Here is a 24,345-nt window from a genome sequence, read left to right as displayed (position 1 = left end):
GTAGTAACATTGGTAGAACGTTACGTAAGAAATCAGCATACATGGCACCATTTAGATTCCCGTCGATAAAATGGGGGCAAATTATCCTTCCTCTCATAATGCCGTACCATACATTAACCCACCCAGGACGCTGATGTTCCACTTGTCGCAGCCATCGTGGATTTTCCATCGCCCAATGGTGCATATTATGCCGTTTCACGTTACTGCTGTTGGTTAATGACGCTTTGTCACTAAATAGAACGCGTGCAAAAAAAATCTGTCATCGTCCCGTAATTTTTCTTGTGCCCAGTGGCAGAACTGTATACTATGTTCAAAGTCGTCGCCACGCAATTTCTGGTGCATAGAAATATGGTACGGGTGCAATCAATGTTGTTGTAACATTCTCAACACCGACGTTTTTTGAGATTCCCGATTCTTGTGCAATTTGTCTGTTACTGATGTGTGGATTAGCTGCGGCAGTAGCTAAAGCACCTACTTGGGCATCATCATTTTTTTGCAGGTCGTGGTTGACGTTTCACATGTGGCTGAACACTTCCTGTTTCCTTAAATAACGTAACTATCCGGCGAACGGTCCGGACACTTGGATGATGTCATCCAGGATACCGAGCAGCATACATAGCACACGCCCATTGGGCATTTTGATCACAGTAACCATACATCAACACCATATCGGCCTTTTCTGCAATTGGTAAACGGCCCATTTTAACACAGGCAATGTATCACGAAGCAAATAACGTCTGCACTGGCGGAATGTTACAGGATACCACAGACTTACACATTTGTGGCTATTACAGCGCCATCTATCACAAAGAAACAAAGTGGTCCAACTAAAACATTTATATTTCTTTACGTACTACATGAATATGCAATTAAAAATGGGGGTTCCTATTTAAAAAAACGCAGTTGATATCCGTTTGACTTATGGCAGTGCCATCTAGCGGGTCAACCATAACACCATCTGGTTTTCCCCCCTCAAGCTAGACAAGTTTCATTCTTTGTAGTTCCTTCATTTGACGCTAATTTTGTGAGATATATGGCCCGGTCACAATCAATGGACCACCCTGTATATACGGTACGTGTTGCAGCCAGAGGGAGTTTGCTCCGCTCCCTTGTATGTGCAAGTGCTGAATAAACCTTCGTTAAGTGAAGTTAGTGTTCATCTTTCATCTACTTACACCTTCCTCTGTGTGACATCATTCTGGTGGAGATGCTCGGTATTGGAACTTGTGATACTGCACATGATGGACGACATCAGGCCACAACAGAGCCACAGTTTATGTGGCGAGAAACCAGAGTTCGATCCGTATTCAACAGATCCCAATCTATCGGAGACAGAAGAGGAGGATGTCACGATGACAGCAACTGTGTGCCACCACATGAGACATCCTTCCAGGTTCTCTGGTAATGATGGCCAAGATCCAAACAAGTGGCTAAAGGTATGACTGTACAGCCAAATTTAACAAATAGGGTGACGCCATGTGTTTGGCTAACGTATTTTTCTATTTGGAGGGCACTGCAAAGCAATGGTATGTGAACAACAAGGAGTAGTTCACAAGCTGGCAAGTATTCCAGGCGGAAATGCGAGTGTTTTTTTGGCGACACACAATGACAGAAGTGCAAGGCTGAAATTAAAGTGCAGGGCACAGCGTCCAGAAGAAACAGCAGCATCGTACATTCGAGATGTCTTAGAGCTGTGTAAAATAGTGGATCCTAGAATGTAGGAGGAAGGTAAGCTTGCACATCTCATGAAGGGTGTTGTTGAGGGCATGTATCAAGCCCTACTCCTGAAGGAGGTTTCGACAGCAGACGACTCCATAAAATGGTGCCAGTATATAGAGACAATGCATCACAAAAGAATTACACGCAAGAAGTTTGAACGGGTTCCAAACGTTGTATTGATGTCTGTGATGGAGGAAGCAACTGATTTCACAAGTGTTCTTCGTCAGATAATGAGAGAGGAAGTTAAGAAGGCATTTGGACTGCACGGCGAGACTTCTCAAGAGGTCATAAGGGAGGACGTGGAACAGACATTGAACCCAATCTTTTGTGCTTCATTTCCTTTTAAAACGGTGAAAAAGTCGAGACCCAGGCGAAGTTAAGTTCCTGCAATGCCGCATGAGGCAACTGTTCGGGCACCAAGGAAGACTAATGTCTGGGGGACCCAGGATAACCAACCAGTACGTTTCCATTGCAGATGACCGGGACACGTGGTGCGCTATTGTCGATAAAGGCGGCACATATTTCATGACGCAGACCAATCTTAAGCCGACGCCAACTCTGGGATGACGAAGATGAACAAGATGATTTGGGTGCAGGATGACGTAGGTCACCATCGCCACAAGCTATCCATTGGAGAGGACGCTCCCCAACACGCCGATCTAGGTCTCCATTGCTGTTAAGAAGCTCCAGCCGATCATCTAGCCGCTGCAACCTGGAAAACTAAAGGGTGTGACCTACCTTGGAGGTGAGGCCACCAAAGAGAAAAATCCTCTGCCGTCGATCACTACAAAAATGATAGGCAGCTACGTCGATATCCTCATGGATGGCCGACCAGCCCAAGCCCTTGTGGACTCTGGAACATCATATTCAGTCATTTCGGAGAAGTGCTGTCGCCAGTTGCAGAAAGCCGTATTCGTCGACAGCAAAACATCTCTGGGGCTAAGGGGAAATATGTAAAACGTACAGGAAGATGTACCATTCGTCTGGGTATAAGTGGCCATACACAGCCCTTGGAATTAATCGTCTTACAAGAGTGTAGTCATGACATCATTCTTGCATGGGACTTTTTGAAAGCTTCTCAGGCAATTATAGGTTGCGGTCGCTCGAAGATTATGTTAAATCTGATGAGGTACTGTGGACAGGAAGATGCGCATCCCAGTGTGTGGAGACTGTGTGCTGGATGAAGTGATTATTCCTGCAGTCAGCACTAGAAAGGTGTCGCGCCATGCCTCAACCCATGGACCTTGTAGTGGAATGTAGGAGAAGCATACCACTGGAGAATAACTTGGTCATCCCAGCCTCTGTCGTCTCGTTCAAGAACCGATTAGGTGAATTGTGGATAGTTAACTGTCTCTGAGAACCGCAGATCCTTCCAAGACGTATGTGCATAGCAAACGCTGAGCCATTAATTGCAGAACAGCTGAGCATCATAGAAACCTGCCATGCAGAGTCTGTGGGCGAAATCAGCACTACCACTACGAGACAAGATCTTCTAGCTCGACTATCACCAAATCTCACTAAGGAACAACAGAAGAAGCTACTTCCCATTCTTCAAGAGTTCTCTGAATGCTTCAATCCACAGGTGAAGAGCAAATTAGACAAATCGATGGTGAAGCACCATATTAGCACTGGAGACCATCAACCAATAAGCCAGAGAGCATACCGTGTGTCAGCAGCAGAACGTCGAATAATTCGCGACAAGGTAGAGAAAATGATGAAGAACGTCATCATTCAGCCTTTGCAGAGCCCATGGTCATTACCAGTGGTTCTCGTCAGGAAGGAGGATATCAATTGGCGCTTTTGTGTTGATTACAGGAAGCTTAATAAGATAACTAAAAAGGATGTTTATCCTCTTCCACGAATTGATGATACACTAGATTGTCTGAAGGGGCTAAGTTTTTCTCAACCATGGGCATGTACTCAGATTTCTGGCAAATCAAAGTAGTTGAGGCTGATCGTGAGAAAACTGCATTGATCGCCCCCTGAGGGCCTGTATGAGTTTAAGGTAATGCTGTTTGGTTTGTGTAATGCACCAGCAACTTTTGAACAAAGGATGGATAATCTTCTAAGGCACCTGAAATGGACAATGTGTCTTTGTTATTTAGATGACATTATAGTGTTCTCAGAGTCATTTGATGAACACACAAAAAGTCTGAGAGCCGTTCTTAAGTGTCTCCAGCAAGCCAGGTTGAAACTTAATCCAAGAAAGTGTTTCTGTGGAGCAAAAGAAATCAGAATACTTCAGCACCTTGCGTCAAACAAAGGTGTGCGGCCAGACCCAGAAAAGGTGAGAGCTATTCCTAAAAGTATTAGAGATGTGAGAAGCTTCCTTGGATTATGTTCTTATTACTGTCGTTTTATGAAAGACTTTTGTATCAAAGCCAGGCCACTCCAACAGTTGTTAAAAGCCAATGCAAAATTTATCTGGGGTGGTGCTCAACAAGGTGCTTTTGATGTGCTGTGAAAAGCTCTGACTACTGACCCTGTACTTGGTTTGTATGATGAGAGAGCAGCTACAGAACTACACACAGATGCCAGTGGGTATGGGATCGGTGCTGTTCTGGTGCAAATTTCAGATGGGAAAGAGGCGGTTATAGCCTGTGCTTGCTTACAAAAGCTGAGAGAGACTACTCGACTACAGAAAGAGAATGTCTTGCTGTGATTTGGGCTATGTGCAAATTTCTACAGTATCTGTATGGAAGGCCATTCACAGCTGTGACAGACCATCATTCACTTTGTTGGTTGACAGGTCTTAAGGATCCAACAGGATGACTCACCAGGTGGGCACTACGTCTTCAAAAGTATGACATTACCATAGTGTACAAAAGTGGAAGAAAACACCAAGATGCCGACTGTCTCTCAAGAAACCCTGTGCAAGACCATCAAGACTTTGATGAAGATAGTGACTGTCTCGCTGCACTCCAGGATCTCTCCACTGAACAGGAGGAGGACCAAAGATATCTCAAATTATGCTTGCCTTAAGTTGGTCAGAGGATGTGAAAGGACAATGGATTGCTTTGTAAGAAAAACTATGATGTGTTTGGAAATAAGTGGCTACTGGTGATTCCTAAACACATGTGCTTAGATGTTCTACAGAAATTCCTTGACACACCTGAGGCCAGACATTTAGGATTTATTAAGACGTATGATAGAATCCGCAAGAGACTTTTCTGGCCAGGTTTATTTAGGAGTGTCCGTCGCTTTGTCGAGAGTGCCAGAGAAGAAAGACAGTTCCTCAGAAACCACCTGGCTGACTCATACCAATTCCACCAGCTGAAACACCTTTCCAGTGTGTTGGGATTGACCTCCTCGGACGATTTCCTGGAGTCTGCTAGTGGCAATAGATGGAGTATTGTTTGCACTGATTATCTGACACGCTATGCCTTTACAAAAGCCGTGCAAACAGCCGAAGCATTCGAGATAGTAAAATTCATCGTGGAAGACATTGTATTAAAACAAAGTGCCCCATAGTCTCTAATTACAAATCAAGGAAAAGTTTTTCAGTCGAATCTTGTGACAGAGAGAAACCGTCAGTGCAACATTACTCATCGCATGACGACTGCCTACCATCCGCAAACTAACGGGCTTACTGAATGCCTTAATATGACCGTGGCCAACATGTTATCAATGTTCGTCATTGTTGAGCAGAGCAACTGGGATGAGGTGCTACCTTTCGTGACATTTGCCTACACCACCGCCAAACAAGACACCACAGGATTTTTGCCATTTTTTTCTGGTGCATGGGTATGAAGCGACAACGACAATGGACACTGTGTTTCCGTCACATCCTGCTGACGTGGATGACGAATGCATTGGCCAGGTGTTAACCAGAGCTGAGGAAGCTCAGCAGTTAGCTCGACTTCGCAAGCTGCAGGCTCAAGAAAACAATCGCTGAAGGTATGATGTGAGCCAACGCCCTGTTGTCTACTAGCCTGGTGACCTTACCTGGATCTTCACTCTTGTTCGGAAGGTTGGTCTTTCTGAGTAGCTCCTCAGGCACTGCTTTGGACCTTATAAGGTTGTAAGACAGTTGTCTGATGTTAGGTATGAAGTTGAAGATTTCGACTCCGATACAAGACAACAAAGGATCAGAGATACAGTCCACATCCTTCAAATGAAGCCCTACAAGGATCCTGCAACCCAGGGTAAATTCAAAGCTCCAGCCACAGGCAACAAGCAGAAAGGCAACGAAGAACATAGCGCCAAGGGAAGTTCTAAGATAATCACCGTCAGGGCGAACATCAGTCATCGGGAGTCGGAGTATGCAGGACCAATGACTCGTTCCAGGACTAGGACTACGTAACAAGAAGACACTGTTCTCTTAAGGACGGAGCAATGTCACAGAAGAAGCTGAATAGCACTGTGGTGTAGTGGATATGATACTAAACTGTTGCGTCGTAGGTCGTGAGTTCAAAACTCACCTGGACGGTACAATTTTAATTTCTATATTCTGTTCGAGTACATTCTAGAAATATCCACAAACGGCAAGAATCATTGTACTGGAATGTTCTGTAGCTGTACGTATACGGTATGTGTTCTGGCCGGAGGCAGTTCGCTCTGCGCTCTTGTATGTGCACGTGCTGAATTAACCTTCGTTGAGTGAAATTTGTGTTCCTCATTCTACTTACACCTTCCTCTACGTGACAGTATGGTTGTATTTTTTGCATAATTATCAGGGTAAAATTTGTTTGTTGTTAAATTGCCGGAAAAGACAGAGCCCTTGTTTTATTGTGATTGTAATGTCCATCTGACATTTGAGTGTACCAACCATAAATTTGTGCTCACTGGAGACAAGACATTTTGCAGTACTAAGTGAAACAGTTTTTGTCATTGAAACATGAGAGCGGACACACTAATTTTTCATCAGTTTTCTTGTTCTTTATCCTTGTCCACAGGCTGAAATTTCACTAGATTGATTTTCTATTTAAGGTGCATTGTTCAGCTGACTTAAATTTATTGGTGGGTAATTATAACACTGTAGTGTTACGTTCCATGTTGTTCACTCTGTGCTTAGTCTTCCGCCATTAAAGCAGCATATAAAGTAAATCATTAAATATTTTGGTCTTACACAATTGGCAGCCTGAACTGGAAACCCATTGTTAAGAGTTAGTACCAAAAATCAAATTGCTCCCATTAAGGTGTTGGTTGTTTATAACTTACATCAGTGTCCACTGAAATGATACCTATCAAAATCTACTGTGTTCATACACATCTCAGTTGACCCACAAATAACGCCACTGATACAAATTATGAAACAAATGAATCTGTTGTGAGAGAATGGTAAAACAGTTAAAGTGTGTGTAATTTTCAGTGTCGCAGGCATCTCAGTATGTTCTGATTGCTGAACAGTGCATAAAACTATATGGATCACTTTTAGCTTTTGAGGAAGTAGTTTGAAACAAAAATATCTAAAACAATTGTTTTGGTTGAGGTTCTGTAGCTTTGATTGCAATCACCATTCTTAAATATTTATATTCTGTTCATTCTGTTTTTATTTGTAATTTAGCACTTAGAGTTAAATATGTGGATTCTAGAGTTCTTTCAGGTAACTGCGGTAAAAGTGTGTGGTTGAAAGGTATCCAAAATAAAAGTTAACTCTCTCACAAACTAATTTCTGTATGTGGTCAAGTTACATCTCTAAAAAGAGAATTTCTGGGAGCTTTGTTTTCTGGTGGTTGACAAGGATATATAATTTCCGTTTTTTAAACCCATAGTTAAAATGTCAACACTACAAGAGCAAGTTCAGTGTGTTTTGCGACTAGCACATTTGCAATTGGTTACATCGTTTCGATGTTTTAGAACCCGATAGGAACGTCAGCTGCATGGGAGGAAGAAGTGTTCAAGATTCTGGAACAATAAACATTGAGCAACAGGTAGTCTGTTACATGTAAAATCTTCTGAAAAGCCACAGATCTCCGAAGAAAATTTCAGTCACGTTAGAGAAGCATTTCAGCGGAGCCTGTATAAACTTGTTCATACTGCTAGCTTGCAGTTAGTTCATGTTCAAGAGTGACAGATGAGTTGTACTAAAAGCTCAGTCTAAGAGCATAGAAGGTTCACATGTTTTGTGCAGTAAAACCTAATGACAAAGTTGTATGTATGAACATCACATTAGAAATGCTGCAATGGATTGATATGTCATATGATTACCTCAAACTGTTGTTTCTCTGATGAAGCTGTGTCTCATGTTAGTGGGATAATGGGATAGAATGTGGGCAGTGAAAATCCACGTCTCACATGTGGATTCTTCTTCTTCTTCTTCTTCTTAAAACTGACAGTAACGGGAATTTTGTGCTTGGGTAGGCTTGGAACAGTATGTCTTTCCCACAACTACCACATAAAACGATCTTCCAGGTAGATGAAGCTCTGTCACATTTCAGTCTTGACAGCGAATTACTGCATTAAAATTTTTTCTCGTGGTATTATGTGGAAAAAGACCAAAAGTGATCAGCATCTGAAAGATCACTTAAGGTTTGCTATGGCATCTGTTACACCAAGCTTACTGCAGGCTACATGGAACAAGGGGGAATATCATCTGGTGGTTGGTGGTGCAACCAGGCGTTTCCATATTTTAATCTATTGAGGACGTGATATTCAGTAAAAAAATTGGCACTGTCCTTAGGCAACATTGTAAGCCATAAATGTATGTAATATTAGTTTGCGAGTTGTAGTTAATTTATTTTGGTTATCTTCCATCTGTACCTGCAGTACATACCGTAATGTTGCAGCCATAAGTACCATGTTGAATGTAGATATAAAATCCTGCTAATACCTAGAAGTGAAGAAAAAATTATCGCTATTATCATAACCTTACAAATGGGATGTTTGCATATTAAAAATTTCATCACGTGCTTAAATTCAGTAAGAACATATTGTGTAATAGTGTCATCATTTGTGTACACAAGAATTTTTTTTCTCCAGACATTGGTGGATGAAATGCCTACCCTCGAGACTCAGGTAAAGAAACAAGAACAAAAAGTGAAGCAAGTTCTACCTGAACTATCAAAAGTCAAAGCTCTGACTGCAAGACTACAGGAAACAAAAGAAGGTATCTAACAAACTGTTACCTTTTTAGGTTTACAGTTACGAGCAAATCACACTACACACACTCACTAAATGCTCAGTATACTGAGTGAAAGAAATTGTGTAATTGGATAACCTTTGTACTGTCAAATAATTTGATCATTTTACAGAAAATTTAATTTTTTTGCGTTACGTGTAGTATCTGTTACGGATGCTTTCGAACTTGTTCATTGAAAAGGTGTCTGTGGTGGATCCTAACTGGGACCGACTATGTAATTAAGTTGTTATGCTCATATGTAGTAAGTTATTCAGCTGGGGCCAAAAAAATCGAGGCATACCATTTCTGCCAGTTTCGTGAACACAGGAGACCACATGTGGAGATGCTTTTCACATAATTTGTATTTGGTGTTGTGCATATTGGATTTGAGGATCCAAGTGTTTTAATCAGTTTTTTTTGTTGAATTAGTTTGGTATAAGCACAATAACCTGTGTATAATCCTGAGAAACATTACAAAAAATTGTATATACTCAAGATCGGCATAATCTAGTTGTGTTACTAAGCATGTCATAAATGTTACTGCACTAATCTATGTAGATTTAAAATAGCAAACAGCTTGGCACTAGGTTGATCCATTTTTCCTTCCTTCCTTAGAGTGAGTGTATCCAGTAACATTTTTTTTCAAATAGAAGGATGAATTTCATCATTAAAGTGGGAAAGTTTTGTAGTATATAAATACCTTAGGAGAAAGGAGTCTAATCATCGAAAAGCAGCAGCTTTGAGTCATTGACAGCGACACACAAAAAGGAAAGAAAATTTGCATGTGCGCTTGCCCCTGCATAGTGCTAGCTGGATGCACAGTGCCAGGATTACTGTTTGGCAGGTGAATTAGGGGGAGGTGGGAGTCAGGAAGAGGGCTTGGGTGTGGGTAGCTAGCAGCTTGGCAGGAGGCAGTTGGTTTATTGGGTAGAAATAAGAGAGGGAGAAGTGACAGGTGCACGGTGTAGGCATGTGACCAGATGTCAGAGCTGGGGGAAGCAGTGCTTGTTTAAGGTGGTAAGGAGATACGGACTGGGAGGGCTGCTGGTACAGGAAGTGAGGAAACTGTCGGGTGGCGAAGAACCTAACGGTGTTCCGAAAAGATAGGCTAAACACGGTTGGCGGTGGCGTGTTTGTTGCTGTTAGAAGTCGTTTAACTTGTCGCGAAATTGAAGTAGATACTTCCTGTGAGTTAGTCTGGGCAGAGGTTATTGTTGGCAACCGGAATAAAATAATAATTGGATCCTTTTACCTACCTCCCATTTCAGATGATACAGTTGCTGAAAGGTTCAAAGAAAACTTGAGTTCTATTTCAAAAAAGTACCCGACTCGTACGATAATAGTTGATGGTTACTTTAATTTACCCTCAATATGTTGGCGAAAATACATGTTTAATTCCAGAGGTACACATAAAATATCATCCGAAACTGTGCTAAACGCATTCTCTGAGAATTATTTCCAGCAGTTAGTTCATGAGACCACGCGAATAGCAAACGGTTGGGAAATACACTTGACCTCTTAGCAACAAATAATCCTGAGTTAATAACGAGCATCAAAAACGATTCAGGGATTAGTGAACACAGATTTGTCGTAGTGAGATTGAGTATTGTAATCCCCAAATCCTCGAAAGATAAGCAAAAAATATACCTATTCAAAAAAGTAGATAAAAATTCACTTGACACCTTCCTAAGAGACAATCTCAACTCATTCCATATTATTAAGTGTAGACCAGATGTGGCTTCATTTCAAAGAAATAGTATCGGCAGCAATTGAGAGGTTTATACCAAATAAACTAAAAAACGACGGAGCTGATCCTCCTTGGTACACCAAACTGTTTAGAACACTGTTGCAGAAACAACAAAAAACAATGAAACAAACGTGCCAAATTAAAACAGAAGCAAAATCCTCAAGATTGGCGATCCTTTACAGAAGCCTGAAACTTTGCGCGCAGTTCGATGCAAGACTCCTGTAACAATTTCCACAACGAAGCTTTGTCTCGAAACCTGGCAGAAAATCCAAAGAAATTCTGGTCGTGCGTGAAGTACGTTAGTGGCAAGAAACAATCAGTGCCTTCTCTGCACAATAGCAATGGAGATACTATCGAGGACAGTGCTGCCAAAGCAGAGTTACTAAACACAGCCTTCCGAAATGCCTTCAAAAAAGAAGGCAAAGTAAATATTCCAGAATTCGAATCGAAAACAGCTGCCAACATGAGTAACGTAGAAGTAAATATCCTCGGAGTAGTGAAGCGACTTAAATCACTTAATAAAAGCAAGTCTTCTGGTCCAGACTGTGCTCCATACTTAGCAATCATATACAACTGTTCACTTGACGAAAAATCCATAGCCAAAGACAAGTTGCACAGGTCACACCAATATTCAAGAAAGGTAGTAGGAGTAATCCACTAAATTACAGGCCCATACTGTTAACGTCGATATGCAGCAGGATTTTAGAACACATATTGTGTTAGAATATTATGCATTACCTCGAAGGAAACGGTCTATTGACACACAGTCAACATACGTTTAGAAAACATTGCTGCTGTGAAACACAACTAGCTCTTTATTCACGTGAAGTGCTGAGTGCTATTGACAAGGGATTTCAGATCGATTCCGTATTCCTGGATTTCCGGAAGGCTTTTGACGCCGTACCACACAAGCGACTTGTAGTGAAATTGCGTGCTTACGGAATATCGTCTCAGTTATGTGACTGAATTTGCGATTTCCTGTCAGAGAGGTTACAGTTCATAGTAATTGACAGAAAGTCATCGAGTAAAACAGAAGTGATTTCAGGCATTCCCCAAGGTAGTGTTGTAGGCCCTCTGCTGTTCCTTATTTATATAAAAGTTTTGGGAGACAATCTGAGCAGCCGTCTTCGGTTGTTTGCAGATGACACTGTCATTTATTGACTAATAAAGTAATCAGAAGATCTAAACAAACTGCAAAAAGATTTCGAAAAAATATCTGAATGATGCGAAAAGTGGCAGTTGACCCTGAATAACGGAAAGTGTGAGGTCATCCACATGAGTGCTAAAAGGAACTCGTTAAACTTCGGTTACATGATAAATCAGTCTAATCTAAAAGCCGTAAATTCAACTAAATACCTAGGTATTACAATTACGAACAACTTAAATTGGAAAGAATACATAGAAAATGTTGTGGGGGAAAGGCTAACCAAAGGCTGCGTTTTTTTGGCAGGACACTTAGAAAATGTAACAGACCTAGTAAGGAGACTGCCTACCCTACACTTGTCCATCCTCTTTTAGAATACTGCTGCGCGGTGTGGTATCCTTACCAGGTAGAACTGACGGAGTAAATCGAAAAAGTTCAAAGAAAGGCAGCACGTTTTGTGTTATCGTGAAATAAGGGAGAGGGAAAAGATACAGAATTTGGGCTGGAAATCATTAAAAGAAAGGCATTTTTCGCTGCGACGCAATCTTCTCACTAAATTCCAATCACCAACTTTCTCCTCCGAATGCGAAAATATTTTGTTGACACTGACCTACATAGGGCAAAATGATCACCACGATAAAATAAGGGAAATCAGAGCTTTTACGGAAAGATATAGGTGTTCATTCTTTCCGCGCGGTATAAGAGATTGGAATAATAGAGAATAGTGAAGGTGGTTTGATGAACCCCCTGCCAGGCACTTAAATGTGATTTGCAGAGTATCGATGTAGATGTAGATGTCGAAGTAGATGGTGTGGGGACAGGAAGTTAATCAAGATTGAAGCCAGGAAGTAGTGAAGGATGTGGTGCAAGGATAATTCATATCTGCATAATTCAGAATAGATGGTGGTGGAGGGAAGGATCCAGATGGCAAAGTGTGTGAAGCAGCCATTGAATTCAAATAAGTTATGCCACTGGTTGTTCAACTTTGCTTTTGGCCACAGTTTGGCAGTGGCCATTTATTACAGCGGACATCTTTTTGGGTGCCATACTGACATGAAAAGCTGTGCAGTTATTGCAGCAGAGTTTGTGTGTGACACAGCTACTTCCACAGGTGGCCCTTCCTCTGATGGGGCAGAAAGGTGCTGGCTAGGTAGATTCAGCAGGACTTGCATCTGGGGGTTTCACATGCGTATGATCCTACAGGTTGGCAGCTGCAGTGGTATACAGATGGACTAGGCTGTTGTATAGGTTGCGTGGGTGATGGAATATCTCTTTCGGATGGCTCAATACTTCTGCTTTCCAATGAGTGGTCTCATTTAATCCTAAAGAATTTTATCATTACATATTTCAGTTTTATCATAGTGCTGTAAATTTGCTTAAAGTCTCCAGCTTCCAGTTTTTTGTAGTATTTTGGGTTGTTGAAAGTATCTAGGCATCAATGTATTGCATGCTTATCAAAATGCTATTTCTATGTAACACTTTAAAACATTTCAGTAAGGCATTTTGTGTTCAATTATAAACACTGATTTTAGTATCCCCTCATAATGATTACCTCATTTGATTGGTTATGCAAGTTGGTATTAGTATGATTATTATTTCAGCTTCAACATTTTGTATTTAATTTGCTTAGCATTTCCAGAAAGAAATTGTATTTAGTTATGAAGATCTTCTATTCTTTGGGATGATGTTCCGGCTGAAGTAATGTTCCTGTCTTTTTGCTAAGAGTGCTGTAGAAAACATCATTTACAAATATACCAATAATTTTTAATGTTTTGCTTCATATAATGTACAGAAACTAAATAAAAATATTTTTTTTATTTTTGTACTCCATTTGAATCTAGAAATTAAATTATTATAGTTTAGTCACTGAAGGAAAATTAGGGAAAAATTTGTGTAGTCAAAAATTTTGCGTACAGTGGTGGGATGGGCCAGTGCTATGAACAACATATTAAAAATACCCACTGATAGGGTGTAAGTGGGAGGGAGGGGTCTTAAAGGTAACTTTTTATGTTGTTCAAGAAACTCAAAAAACACTGGTTCTGAAGAACGTCTCCTAGTATAAAATAAAACTGTGTTAAATTTCCTTCAAAGAAGGTTCTATTCATTTTTTCTCTAAGGCTAATAGTGACCATATTGCATGGTCCAGAAAAATCTCTGATTATTAAAAATAGTGTTTCTCCTTTCTTTTTTTAGTGCCTTTGTCCCGCACTTATGCAGGATCAGTACAATTAATTTATGGGGTGGGCGAATGCTCTTCGTGTCACCACATGGCACAACCCCCACCCCCTATATGTACCCCAACTGCCTGTGTAGATTTACTCATGTAGATGTTTTCTAAATGTTTGAGAATCTTGTAACTGAGGCAGGACTTGAGTACCAGCCCAGTATTCACCTAGTCAGTGGGGAAATAGCCTAAAAGCCACATCCAGGCCAGCTGGCTTATCAACCCTTGTCGTTAATCTTCCAACACCCATGGTTATCCCGGCAGGTATTAAAAATAGTTTCCTTGATATAAAATTAATGTTTATCATTAAGTGAAGTGGGTTAAGAAAAAATGTTAAATGTATGTATCCCATATAAATGCAGTAGAGTTTTACCAAGGGATAAATGGTGTTCCTGGGTGTAACAGGGGGGAGGATGTGAGGGTGGAGTGCACGATTGTGTGATAATGGAAGACACTGGATTGTGGTCATGCATTTCCATCCTCCTAGGTCTGCAAACGGAAGACTGACCAGGCAGAGTCCCACTACATCAGAAGCAGCAGCTACAGGGTGCATCATTGTATCACAATGTTGTCTTGACCGTTAGGCACTGTGCCTCATGAATCATTGGCGAAGAGTAAGCAGATTTGCTCCTTGCAGGTGGGGGGGGGGGGGGTATTTTTCACAAAGTGTGCTATAACATTATGTGGAATACAGATAAGAGTTATTAAGAAATGCACATGGACAGAATCTGTGTGAATCTCTGCCTACTGTTCTATGCTCTAGACAGGATGGCAGCTGTATCATTCTTCTGGGAAAATCAAATTCCCTCGCCATGAGTGCTGCTTGCTTTTCAGTTTACAGACACTGCGTCTTCGCTACATTTTTTGTCCAGTTCCCTTATGTGACGAGACAAAATAACTTCACTGACCTCCTGTGTGAATTTATTATTAGTTTATTGAGTATGTATTTGGAGTTGTCGGACGGGATTATGTAAAAACACCCAACTGCTGGAACTGTTTACTGCCTACCACACTGGAGAACCTGTCTCAAGTGTATCATGCTCCCAGAATGCATTTGTCAATGATGATTTCCATATCTCCACTATTACTGGCTGGGATATTATACAGCCTGCAAAATATTTATTTTCTGCTCTTTCAATACTTCACCACCAAGTGACAATAGGTTACATGGCTTACAACACTCTGTCGATAATGGACAGCAGCAAAGTGCCACGTTTACTGATCTAGTCCCTTTCTCACCAACACACTACATAGGTTGCTGACATCACACTTAACAAATGAAGAACTTCTCAGCCATTTTTACAAAAAAAATGGCTCTGAGCACTATGGGACTTAACATCTGTGGTCATCAGTCCCCTAGAACTTAGAACTACCGAAACCTAACTAACCTAAGGACATCACACACATCCATGCCCGAGGCAGGATTCGAACCTGCGACCGTAGCAGTCGCGCGGTTCCGGACTGAGCGCCTTAACCGCGAGACCACCGCGGCCGGCCCATTTTTACATATTTTATGTGGAAGCTCATGTAACAACTGCAAATAAACACTTAATTAATGAGTTATATGAAAAGATAGATTACTGCTTATTGTAAAAATGACGCGAGGTTGCAGACAGGCACAGTTAAGACACTTAACACATAAGCTTTCAGCCACAGCCTTTGTCAGAAACACACACACGCGCGCACACACACACACACACACACACACACACACACACACACACACACACACACACCATTCATTCACACAAGCAAGTACACCTCGCATACATACGACCGCCAACTCCTCCTGAGCTGCTGTAGTTTGCAGTTACAGTAATTAGCAATCTGTCTCCTTGCGTTGTTGATATTCCTACATGGAGAGTCCGTTGTTTAATTAATGAATTGAAAATGGCTCATCTGTATAAAAACAAGCCAGTGAAGCTGTTTTCTCCTCACATAAGAGAACTGGACAAAATACCAGAGAGGTATTGTCTGTCTGCAAACTGAAAACTGAGCAGTGCTTTTAAAATTGCCTTTCAGGAAAGACTGCTACAGCTCCCATATAGGATTGCTGAGAATCAATTTGCCCTCTAGCAATGTAGAGCAGTGTGCAGAGTTATGCAGATCCTGTCCATACGCATTTCTTATGTTAGTATTACTAGCAATACCTACCTTTATTCCATGTAGTGTTAACACATTTTGCGAAAAATAAACCCTTCTGGGCATGTTGGTGCAATTAGTGGGGTAGAAAGAGTGGGATCTCACCTGCTCACTCTTCACTTTGCAGACCTACGAAGGAGGGGTGTGCTAGACAACAATGGTGACGTATCTTCCCTTGTGCTTAAGATACGCCCCACCTCCCCTCCCATAACCATTCCAGCCTGTCGCACCACAGAACATAAATTTCTCTCTTAATGTGATTCTGCTGCACTTAGATGTGGTACACAAATTTAACATTTGTTCTTAAACCACTTCGTTTAATGATAAACGCTGATTTCATACCACTGAAAAATTTTTAATAACTTCACCATTTTTGTCTCCTGCTACAAGGAAACTATTAGCCCTAGAGAAAAAAATGAATAGAGACTTTTTGCAATAAATTTGATTTTGTTTAATTTTGTATGGGAAAAATGTCTGCTAGAAATAACAGTTCGAGTTATTCAAGAAAAATGTAAAAAAGTACTGTTAAATATACCCCACCACTACAGTTCTGCCCTGTCAGTCAGGATTTTTAATATGTTGTTCATGGCACTCCCTCTTTCCACAGCACAAAAATTTGTGACTACACGAATTTTTTCACTATACGGTCTTCCTTGGTCTTGGTTGGGTTATTAAGAAGCTTGGCTATCTCAGTAGTTTACAAAAGTGGTGTCTCTTCTATTGTTGCATATTTTTTGCAGCTTATGATGATGCCTTAGAAAAAGCACAGAAAGTAAATGTGAAAGTGGAATCTATTAATCTACAAATAGAAGGCGAAGTTGGTAAAAAAGTTGATACAGCCCGCAAACAGCTTGATGAAAGTAAAAAGAAACTAACGAAAAAGCGTCAGGATATAGGGAAAACAAATGGACTACTTAAAACTGCTGAAAGGTAAGTGGCAGTAAACATTATGTGTTAGGTAACATCAAAATCAATTTATAAAACTGTGAAAAGTCTCTTTTATTTGGGAACAAATGTACCAGTAACGTTCCTTCAAGCTTTTACAATTAAAAAAGTTCTAGTAGTTCTGATGATCAGCTGTTGGTAATAATTTTATTACATTCAAGGTAAAGAGCAACTAAAGATGAACATCCTCTTATTTCATGCCAGTGGAAAATACAACTACTTTTTTCCTGTCTCTGGCTTGCCCTTGGGTAAGAATTTTTTTTACTTCTGTCTGTACCCACTCACATTGCTTTCCTTGTTTATTGTTATCCAAAAAATTCAGTATTCCTTACTTTGTTCCATCAGACTTCACTGAACAGTCAGTGTTCTCTTTATTTTGACTTTAAGAGTTTTTCCAACTCAGGCCAATGATATTTGTACTCCAGTACTAAGATTCTGATTTGTCTGCAGTGATGAAGTTTCCAGGATAAACTCAGCACTGATTGAACAGACATCTGTTTCAAGTTTGGAGGCTCCTACAGCCCTTCCATTGTTCAGCCATAGAAAAGTGTGGATTGAAAATTGTTCTGCAAGATTCAGATCTTCATTCTCCTTTTTTCCTTCAGTTTCCAGATGGGTCATGGGTCTGCAAAGGCTGCTCTTGCTTCATTCATTCTTTGAGTATGTGTGTTAGCACTTCTTTTCACTGTGATAGAACTACTAGGATAGCAGAAATAGTAGGCTTGTCTTAAGTCTATATAGTTTCTGACCATTGCTTCATCCTTAGTGTTAATCTGCTTACCTTTGTTTCTTAAAATCTTGTTTTGAAGTTGTCTAGGGGACTCCATTTTATGCCTTTTACGTTATGTGGAAAGCCATTGTTCATGGCAGTCTTGTTTGAGACGAAACCTAATCAGAAAGAACAAGCAGATGAATTCCATTTCTGAATTTGTTGGAAAGTGATGGGAAACATCACACTTGTATTGAACATCCAAGTCCTGATACATTTTTTACTAAATTTTCTTTTTATGGTATTGCTTGAGCTTTTAATGACTGTGCTATCAACCTACTGAACTGGTGACACGAGGGAAAAAGGACAGATGGAGCATAATTTCCTTCTCATATCAGCAACTCCCCCTGCCCCCTTCCCAGCAGGCTCCCATCTCTTTAGTGAGTATATGCTTGACCAACACTGAGTTCCAGCTCTTGTAGCACTACTACCCGTTCCTTGCTGCAAGCCCATCCTTCTCCTGTTGTGATGTGGGCTTGGCAAATAACCATTGAGCAGGATATTTATAAATGGGAAATTACCCAGAGCAGTTTTAACGGGACAGTTACAAAAAAAGTACTTCTTAAGTATTTTTCTGCTAGAGTGTATAATTTACCAATTAAACTAAAGGAATAGGATGATGCTCCCACTATTAAAAGTTAGTAAATGTTCACACTTGCCTTTATTACTTGGAACAAAAGATGAGGAGAGAGAAGCATGTTGTTTTACTAGCATTCAAACTTGATCAACCAAGGAAGGGTATGTGTTGCTGACAACTGCTTATAATTTATAATGTCCTTTCTATTTATACCAGTTCTACTCTTCATTCATTCATTCTCTCTCTCTCTCTCTCTCTCTCTCTCTCTCTCTCTCTCTCTCTCACACACACACACACACACACACACACACACACACACACACAGTGCATTGAACAGCTAGGTAGTGATAACCCAGTACAAAAAAAATTGTGTAATGTAACACAGTTTATAATCCTTATCAAATATCTGAATATAATTGTAGAGTGATTATTGATAACAAAACTGTTACTGAATATATTAAACAGCTGGCATGTGTTTCTAGATGAAAAATGTATTCTTAATTGTTAAACTGTTTTACTAAAAACAAAGAAATTTCAGACTGACTATAATTTTCTCTTCTGCTCCTTTCTTTATCTACTTTCGTATGACTGCACTATGGTAAAGATAAAATGAGAACTCTAAAATAAGAGATTTAATAACAAAGAATCGATGCATAAGACGTAAGAATCATTAGATTCCGATACTAGTCAATTCCTAGAGAATCCACAATTTGTGGAACTGCGAATCAGATTTGGCGTGTCACACGTCCCAAACTAAAATTAATATGGATAAACTTTATGTACTTTAATTCCAGTTATTCTAAGTAAATATTAGTGCATCTGGTATTATAGTATATCTGTAGTAGATGAAATTCGAAATGAGTGGCGGGTAATTCCAGGTAATTCATGCAATTCTGTCGGTTATTTAATCAAACGGAATTGGCAACAGTGGTCTAACTGTCTGACAGTCATTCCCTCCCTGTTACTCCCACACCACTACTTACTTCAGGAGCAGCAACACCCCCCCCCCCCCCCTTCCCCCAAACCATCTGGGATGTCTACCCCACTTCTAAGCCGGAGAAGCGTAAGTCTTCTTCGCCTTCTCTCGCTAGGAAGGGGTCCCTTGGGTCACTCCCTTCCACATTTGTGCTAGTGGGAAAGGAGACACCTGCCAGTGGTTGTGAAGAGCTCAAAGGCAGCTGGTCGTAGGGTTTCATGCTCATGCTCAATCCCAGAGGTTTAGTCAGTGAAGTCCTCCCAGCCAGGGAAACCCAAGGAGCAGTGAGAGAAATCCGAAAAGCAGACCCTTAAGACTAAGGTAATAGTGGTGGCACCCACACCACCACTACCTACAAGCTCTGCGTCTGAGGGAGCGGTGGAGATTATGCCGTCTGCTAAGAACCTAGATCTCGCAAGATCCTCAGACACAATGGATATAGACTGCGATGGTAAATGTCGGTGGCAGCAGGTGACCCTGAGGCGTAAACTGCCTCACAGAATGTTTCACGCCTTTCCAGTCTCATGATCACGTAATCATCCAGTGGAATTGAGGCGGTTTTTTCCACCGCCTGGCTGAGCTATGGCAGCTGTTAAGCTTTGCACCTGCTTTCTGCATTGCCCTTCAGGAAACCTGGTTCCTGGCAATGCGAACCCCTGCCCTCTGCGGTTATAAGTGATATTACAGGAACCGTAGCAACTATAATAGTGTGTCGAGTGGAGATACCGTTTATGTCTGAAACACAGTCTGTAGTGACACTGTGCCTCTTCAAACCCCTCTTGAAGCTGTGGCTGTCAGAATAAGGCAGATGCAAGAAATCTCTCTATGCAGTGGGGAAACTTTCACCTCGCTGACATCGATGTGATGGTGGAGCAGGTGACTGCAACAATTCTTTCTGCAACAGATAACACGATCCCTCACTCTTTAGAGCGCCCCCCCCCCCCCCCCTCCCGGCGGAAGACAGTCCCTTGGTGGCTAACGGGAGTAGCTGAAGCAATTGAGAAGCGTCTGTGAGCTTCACAGCGGCATAAGTGGGACCCTTCCCTGGAGCACCTCATGGCCTTTAAACAGCTTATTGACCGCGTCCGCCAGCTTATCAAAAGATGGAAACAGGGAATGTTGGAAGAGAGAAATCTCGATCGTTGAGTGCTATACGTCACCTTCCCAAGCCTGTGCAAAGATAAAGCATGTTTTCGGGTACCAGACCCCAACAGGTGTTACCATAAATGGTGTGTTACCTACCGACGCAAACGCAATTGCCGAGCACTTTGCTGAGCACTTCACTGGAGCCTCTGCATGGGAGAATTACCCCCAGCCTTTTGCACTCTCAAATGATGGCTGGAAGGGAAAGTCCTCTCATTCACTACATGCCACAGTGAATCCTGTAACACCCCATTTACAGAGTGGAAGCTCCTTAGTGCCCTTCTACATTGACCCAACACAGCTCGTGGGCCTGATCAGATCCACAGCCAGATGATTAAATATCTCTCATCTGACTACAAGCGACATCTCGTCATCTTCAGCTGGATGTGGTACGATGGCGTCTTTCCATCGCAATGGTGGAAGAGCACCATCAGTCCGGTGCTCAAACTTGGAAGAAACCCGCTTGATGTGGATAGGTATTGGCCCATCAGCCTCACAAGCGTTCTTTGTAAGTTGCTGGAACGTATGGCATGCCGGCAGTTGGGTTGGGTCCTGGAGTCGTGTGGCCTACTGGCTCCATGCCAGGGCGGCTTCCGCCAAGGTTGCTCTACCACTAATAATTGTGTGTTCCTAGAGTCTGCCATCCGAACAGCCTTTTCCAGACACCAACACCTGGTTGCCGTCATTTTTTAGGTATATAAAGAATACAACACGACCTGGCAACAGTGTACCCTTGCCACATTGTGTGAATGGGGTCTTTGGGGCCTGCTTCAGATTCTTATCCAAAACTTCCTGTCACTCTGTTCTTTCCGTGTCCAAGTTGGTGCCTTCCATAGTCCCCCCCCCCCATATCCAGGAGAATGAAGTCCCGCAGGGCTCTGTATTGAGTGTCCCTCCATTTTTAGTGGCTATTTACGGTCTAGCAGCAACTGTTGAGCCCTCTGTCTCACTTCCTCTGTATGCAGACGACTTCTGCATTTTGTACTGCTCAACCAGTACTGGTGTTTGTACTGCTCAACCAGTACTGGTGTTGCTGAGCATCATCTACAGGGTGCCATCTACAAGGTGCAGTCATGGGCTCCCATGGCTTCCAGTTTTCCACCCTGAAGACATGTGCTGTGCATTTCTGTCGTCGTCGTACTGTTCATTGGGAACCAGCACGTTTCCTTAATGATGATCCACACACTGTAGTGGCGATTCTTAGGTCTGGTTTTCGATGCTCGTTTGACTTGGCTTCCTCATCTTCATCAGCTTAAGCGGAAGTGCTGGCAGCACCTCAGTGACCTCCGCTGCTTGAGCAACACCAACTGGGGTGCAGATGACTCCACACTGCTGAAGCTCAGCTAAGTCCCACATTGACTATGGGAGTGTGATTTATGGTTCGGGGGCACCCTCAGCACCGAGTTTACTCGACCCATCATTGCACCATTGCGGAGTTCGTCCAGTGACAGGAGCTTTTAGGATGAGTCCAGTGTCAGGCGTACTGATGGAGTATGGAGTCCCTCCATTGAAGATCAGAAGTGCACAACTGCTTGCCAGTTACATCGCAGACATTCGTAGCTCTCCTGAACATCCTAATTACCATCTTCTGTTCCTAACCAAGGTGATTCACCTCCCTCATAGGTGGCCCAGTTCAGGGCTAAAGATTGCGGTTTGCGTGTAATCGCTTCTGTTTGAACTGGAGGCCTTCCCTCTACCACCTCTCCTCGAGGTCCAGTCACATACACCTCGATGGTGTAGCTGTACGCTGAGGCTTTGCCTGGACCTTTCGCATGGCCCTAAGGACTCCATTAACCCTGCAGCTCTTCCCTGTCGTTTCCTCTTGATTCTTGAAGTTTTCTGGGGCTCTGAAGTGGTTTATACCAACGACTCAATGGCTGATGGTAATGTTGGCTTCGCCTTTGTCCACAGAGGCCATATTTAACAACATTCCTTTCCCAATGGCTGCAGTGTATTCACTGCCGAGCTGGTGGCCATATCTTGTGCACTTCAGTATATCCGTTCATTCCCCGAGGATTCGTTTCTTCTGTGTACTGACTCCTTGAGCTGCCTACAAGCTATCGACCAGTGCTACCCTCGCCACCCTCTGGTAACGTCCATTCAGGAGTCCATCTATGCCCTGGAACAGTCCCACCATTTCGTGGTGTTTGTGTGGACCCCAGGACACGTCGGAATCCCCAGCAACGAACTTGCCAACAGGCTGGCCAAACAGGCTACGCGGAAATCGCTCCTGGAGATGGGCATCTCCAAACCTGACCTACGTTCTAACTTATGCCTCAGGGTTTTTCGGCTTAGGGAGACGGAATGGCATAACAGTACGCACAACAGACTGCATGTTATTAAGGAGACTATGATTGTTTGGAAGTCGTCTGTGTAGGCCTCTTGCAGGGAATAAGTTGTCCTCTGCCAGCTTCGCATTGGCCACACTTGTGTGACCCACGGTTACCTCCTGTGCCGTGACGACTCACCTCAGTGTCAGTGCAGCGCCTGGTTTACAGTGGCCCATATTCTGGTGCACTGTCCCACTTCGATTGCCCAGCAACGAAATCTTGGATTACTGGACTCGTTGCTGCTCATTTTATCTGACAACACTTCATTGGCTGATTTAGGTGTATGTTTTATTCGTGAGGGTGGGTTTTACTATTTGATCTAAGTTTTAGCACATGTCCTTCGTCCCTCTGTGTCCTCCACCCTAGTGCTTTTAGGGTAGAGGTTTTAATGTGCTGTAGAGTGGCTGGCTTTTCCTTTTTATTCTCATGGTCGGCCAGCCACTGTTATATGATTTCTTGTTTTACTGTCTTCTGTTTCTACCATCTTTCTGTTGTTTCTCTGTCCTCTTTTGTTCCTTTTAGTGTTTGTTGCCTTTCATTCTCTTGTTCTTATTCCTTTCTTTTCGTTTTGTGTGATGTGTCTCGTCTGTTTTATTCTCACATTTCGGGCATTTTTTTTTTAATTAGGAACAAGGGACTGATGATATCGTAGTTCGGTCCCTTCTCCCCTCTTTCAAACCAACCAGCCTATGTGCAATATAACATCTCTGTGTTGTTTACAGTGTTGCAGACAACAGACTATTAAAAAGCTGCAATATGGTTAAAAAAAAGACCTGATTGGAACTTTTCAGATTTAAAAGGGAAAGGAGTAGTTTGTAAATATTGTTCCAAGGAATACATACAGGCACATTACAACAAAATGGAGTTAGTGCGCTCGAAATTGGACTATGGAAGCATAGTTTACTCCTCTGCTCTGCCGTCTATTCTTCGGCGTCTCGACTCTATCCACCACTGTGGATTACTTTTAGTGTCTGGAGCTTTTTATGCCACCCCTGTGGAAAGTCTTTATGCTGAGACCGCTGAACCTCCGCTGTCTAATTGGCGAGCTGTCCTTCTGAGTCATTATGTTAGCCATCTGTCTTCCATGCCTGTTAATCCGGCCTATGACATTTTTTTCGACACCTCCTTGGATTTAGGGTATGCAGGCCGCCCTTCCTCCCTACTACCACCTGGAGACCGCTTCCATCAACTGCTCCATTCTCTTTCCTTCCACTTTCCTAAAACTTTCTTGACAACTGTGGGTATAGCACCGCCTTGGCTCCGGCCCCGGACCTGCCTGCTCCGTGATCTTTGTCAGTTTCCCAAGGATGGTGCCCCTTCTCTTGTTTATCGTTGGGCATTTGCTGCTCTATGCGCACAAATGAACGAAGCCACATTTATTTGCACTGATGGCTCAAAAACATCGTTTGTTGTTGGGAGTGCCTATATTGTTCGTGACACCCCAAATCGATTTTGGCTTCCCGACCAGTGTTCGGTTTATACTGCGGAGCTTTACGCTGTTCTCCAGACTGTCCAATACATCCGTCACAATCAGCGGATACAGTATGTTATCTGCTCAGATTCTCTCAG

The 24,345-nt window shown here is 42.3% G+C and overlaps 1 protein-coding gene across 1 annotated transcript in view; it reads left to right on the top strand.

Annotated features, from left to right (window-relative positions):
* LOC124554672 (structural maintenance of chromosomes protein 4-like) overlaps positions 1–24,345 on the top strand; it is a 261,721-nt gene that overhangs the window by 164,706 nt on the left and 72,670 nt on the right. Inside the window, exons 14-15 of the mRNA XM_047128292.1 lie at positions 8,641–8,767; positions 16,777–16,966. Of these exons, the coding sequence (XP_046984248.1) occupies positions 8,641–8,767; positions 16,777–16,966 (317 nt within the window). The remainder of the gene's footprint in view (positions 1–8,640; positions 8,768–16,776; positions 16,967–24,345) is intronic.

This window comes from Schistocerca americana, chromosome X (assembly GCF_021461395.2).
Source record: "Schistocerca americana isolate TAMUIC-IGC-003095 chromosome X, iqSchAmer2.1, whole genome shotgun sequence".
NCBI lineage: Eukaryota > Metazoa > Arthropoda > Insecta > Orthoptera > Acrididae > Schistocerca > Schistocerca americana.
The sequence above is the reverse complement of the archived record's forward strand: the minus strand, read 5'-3'. Positions and strand labels throughout refer to the sequence as shown.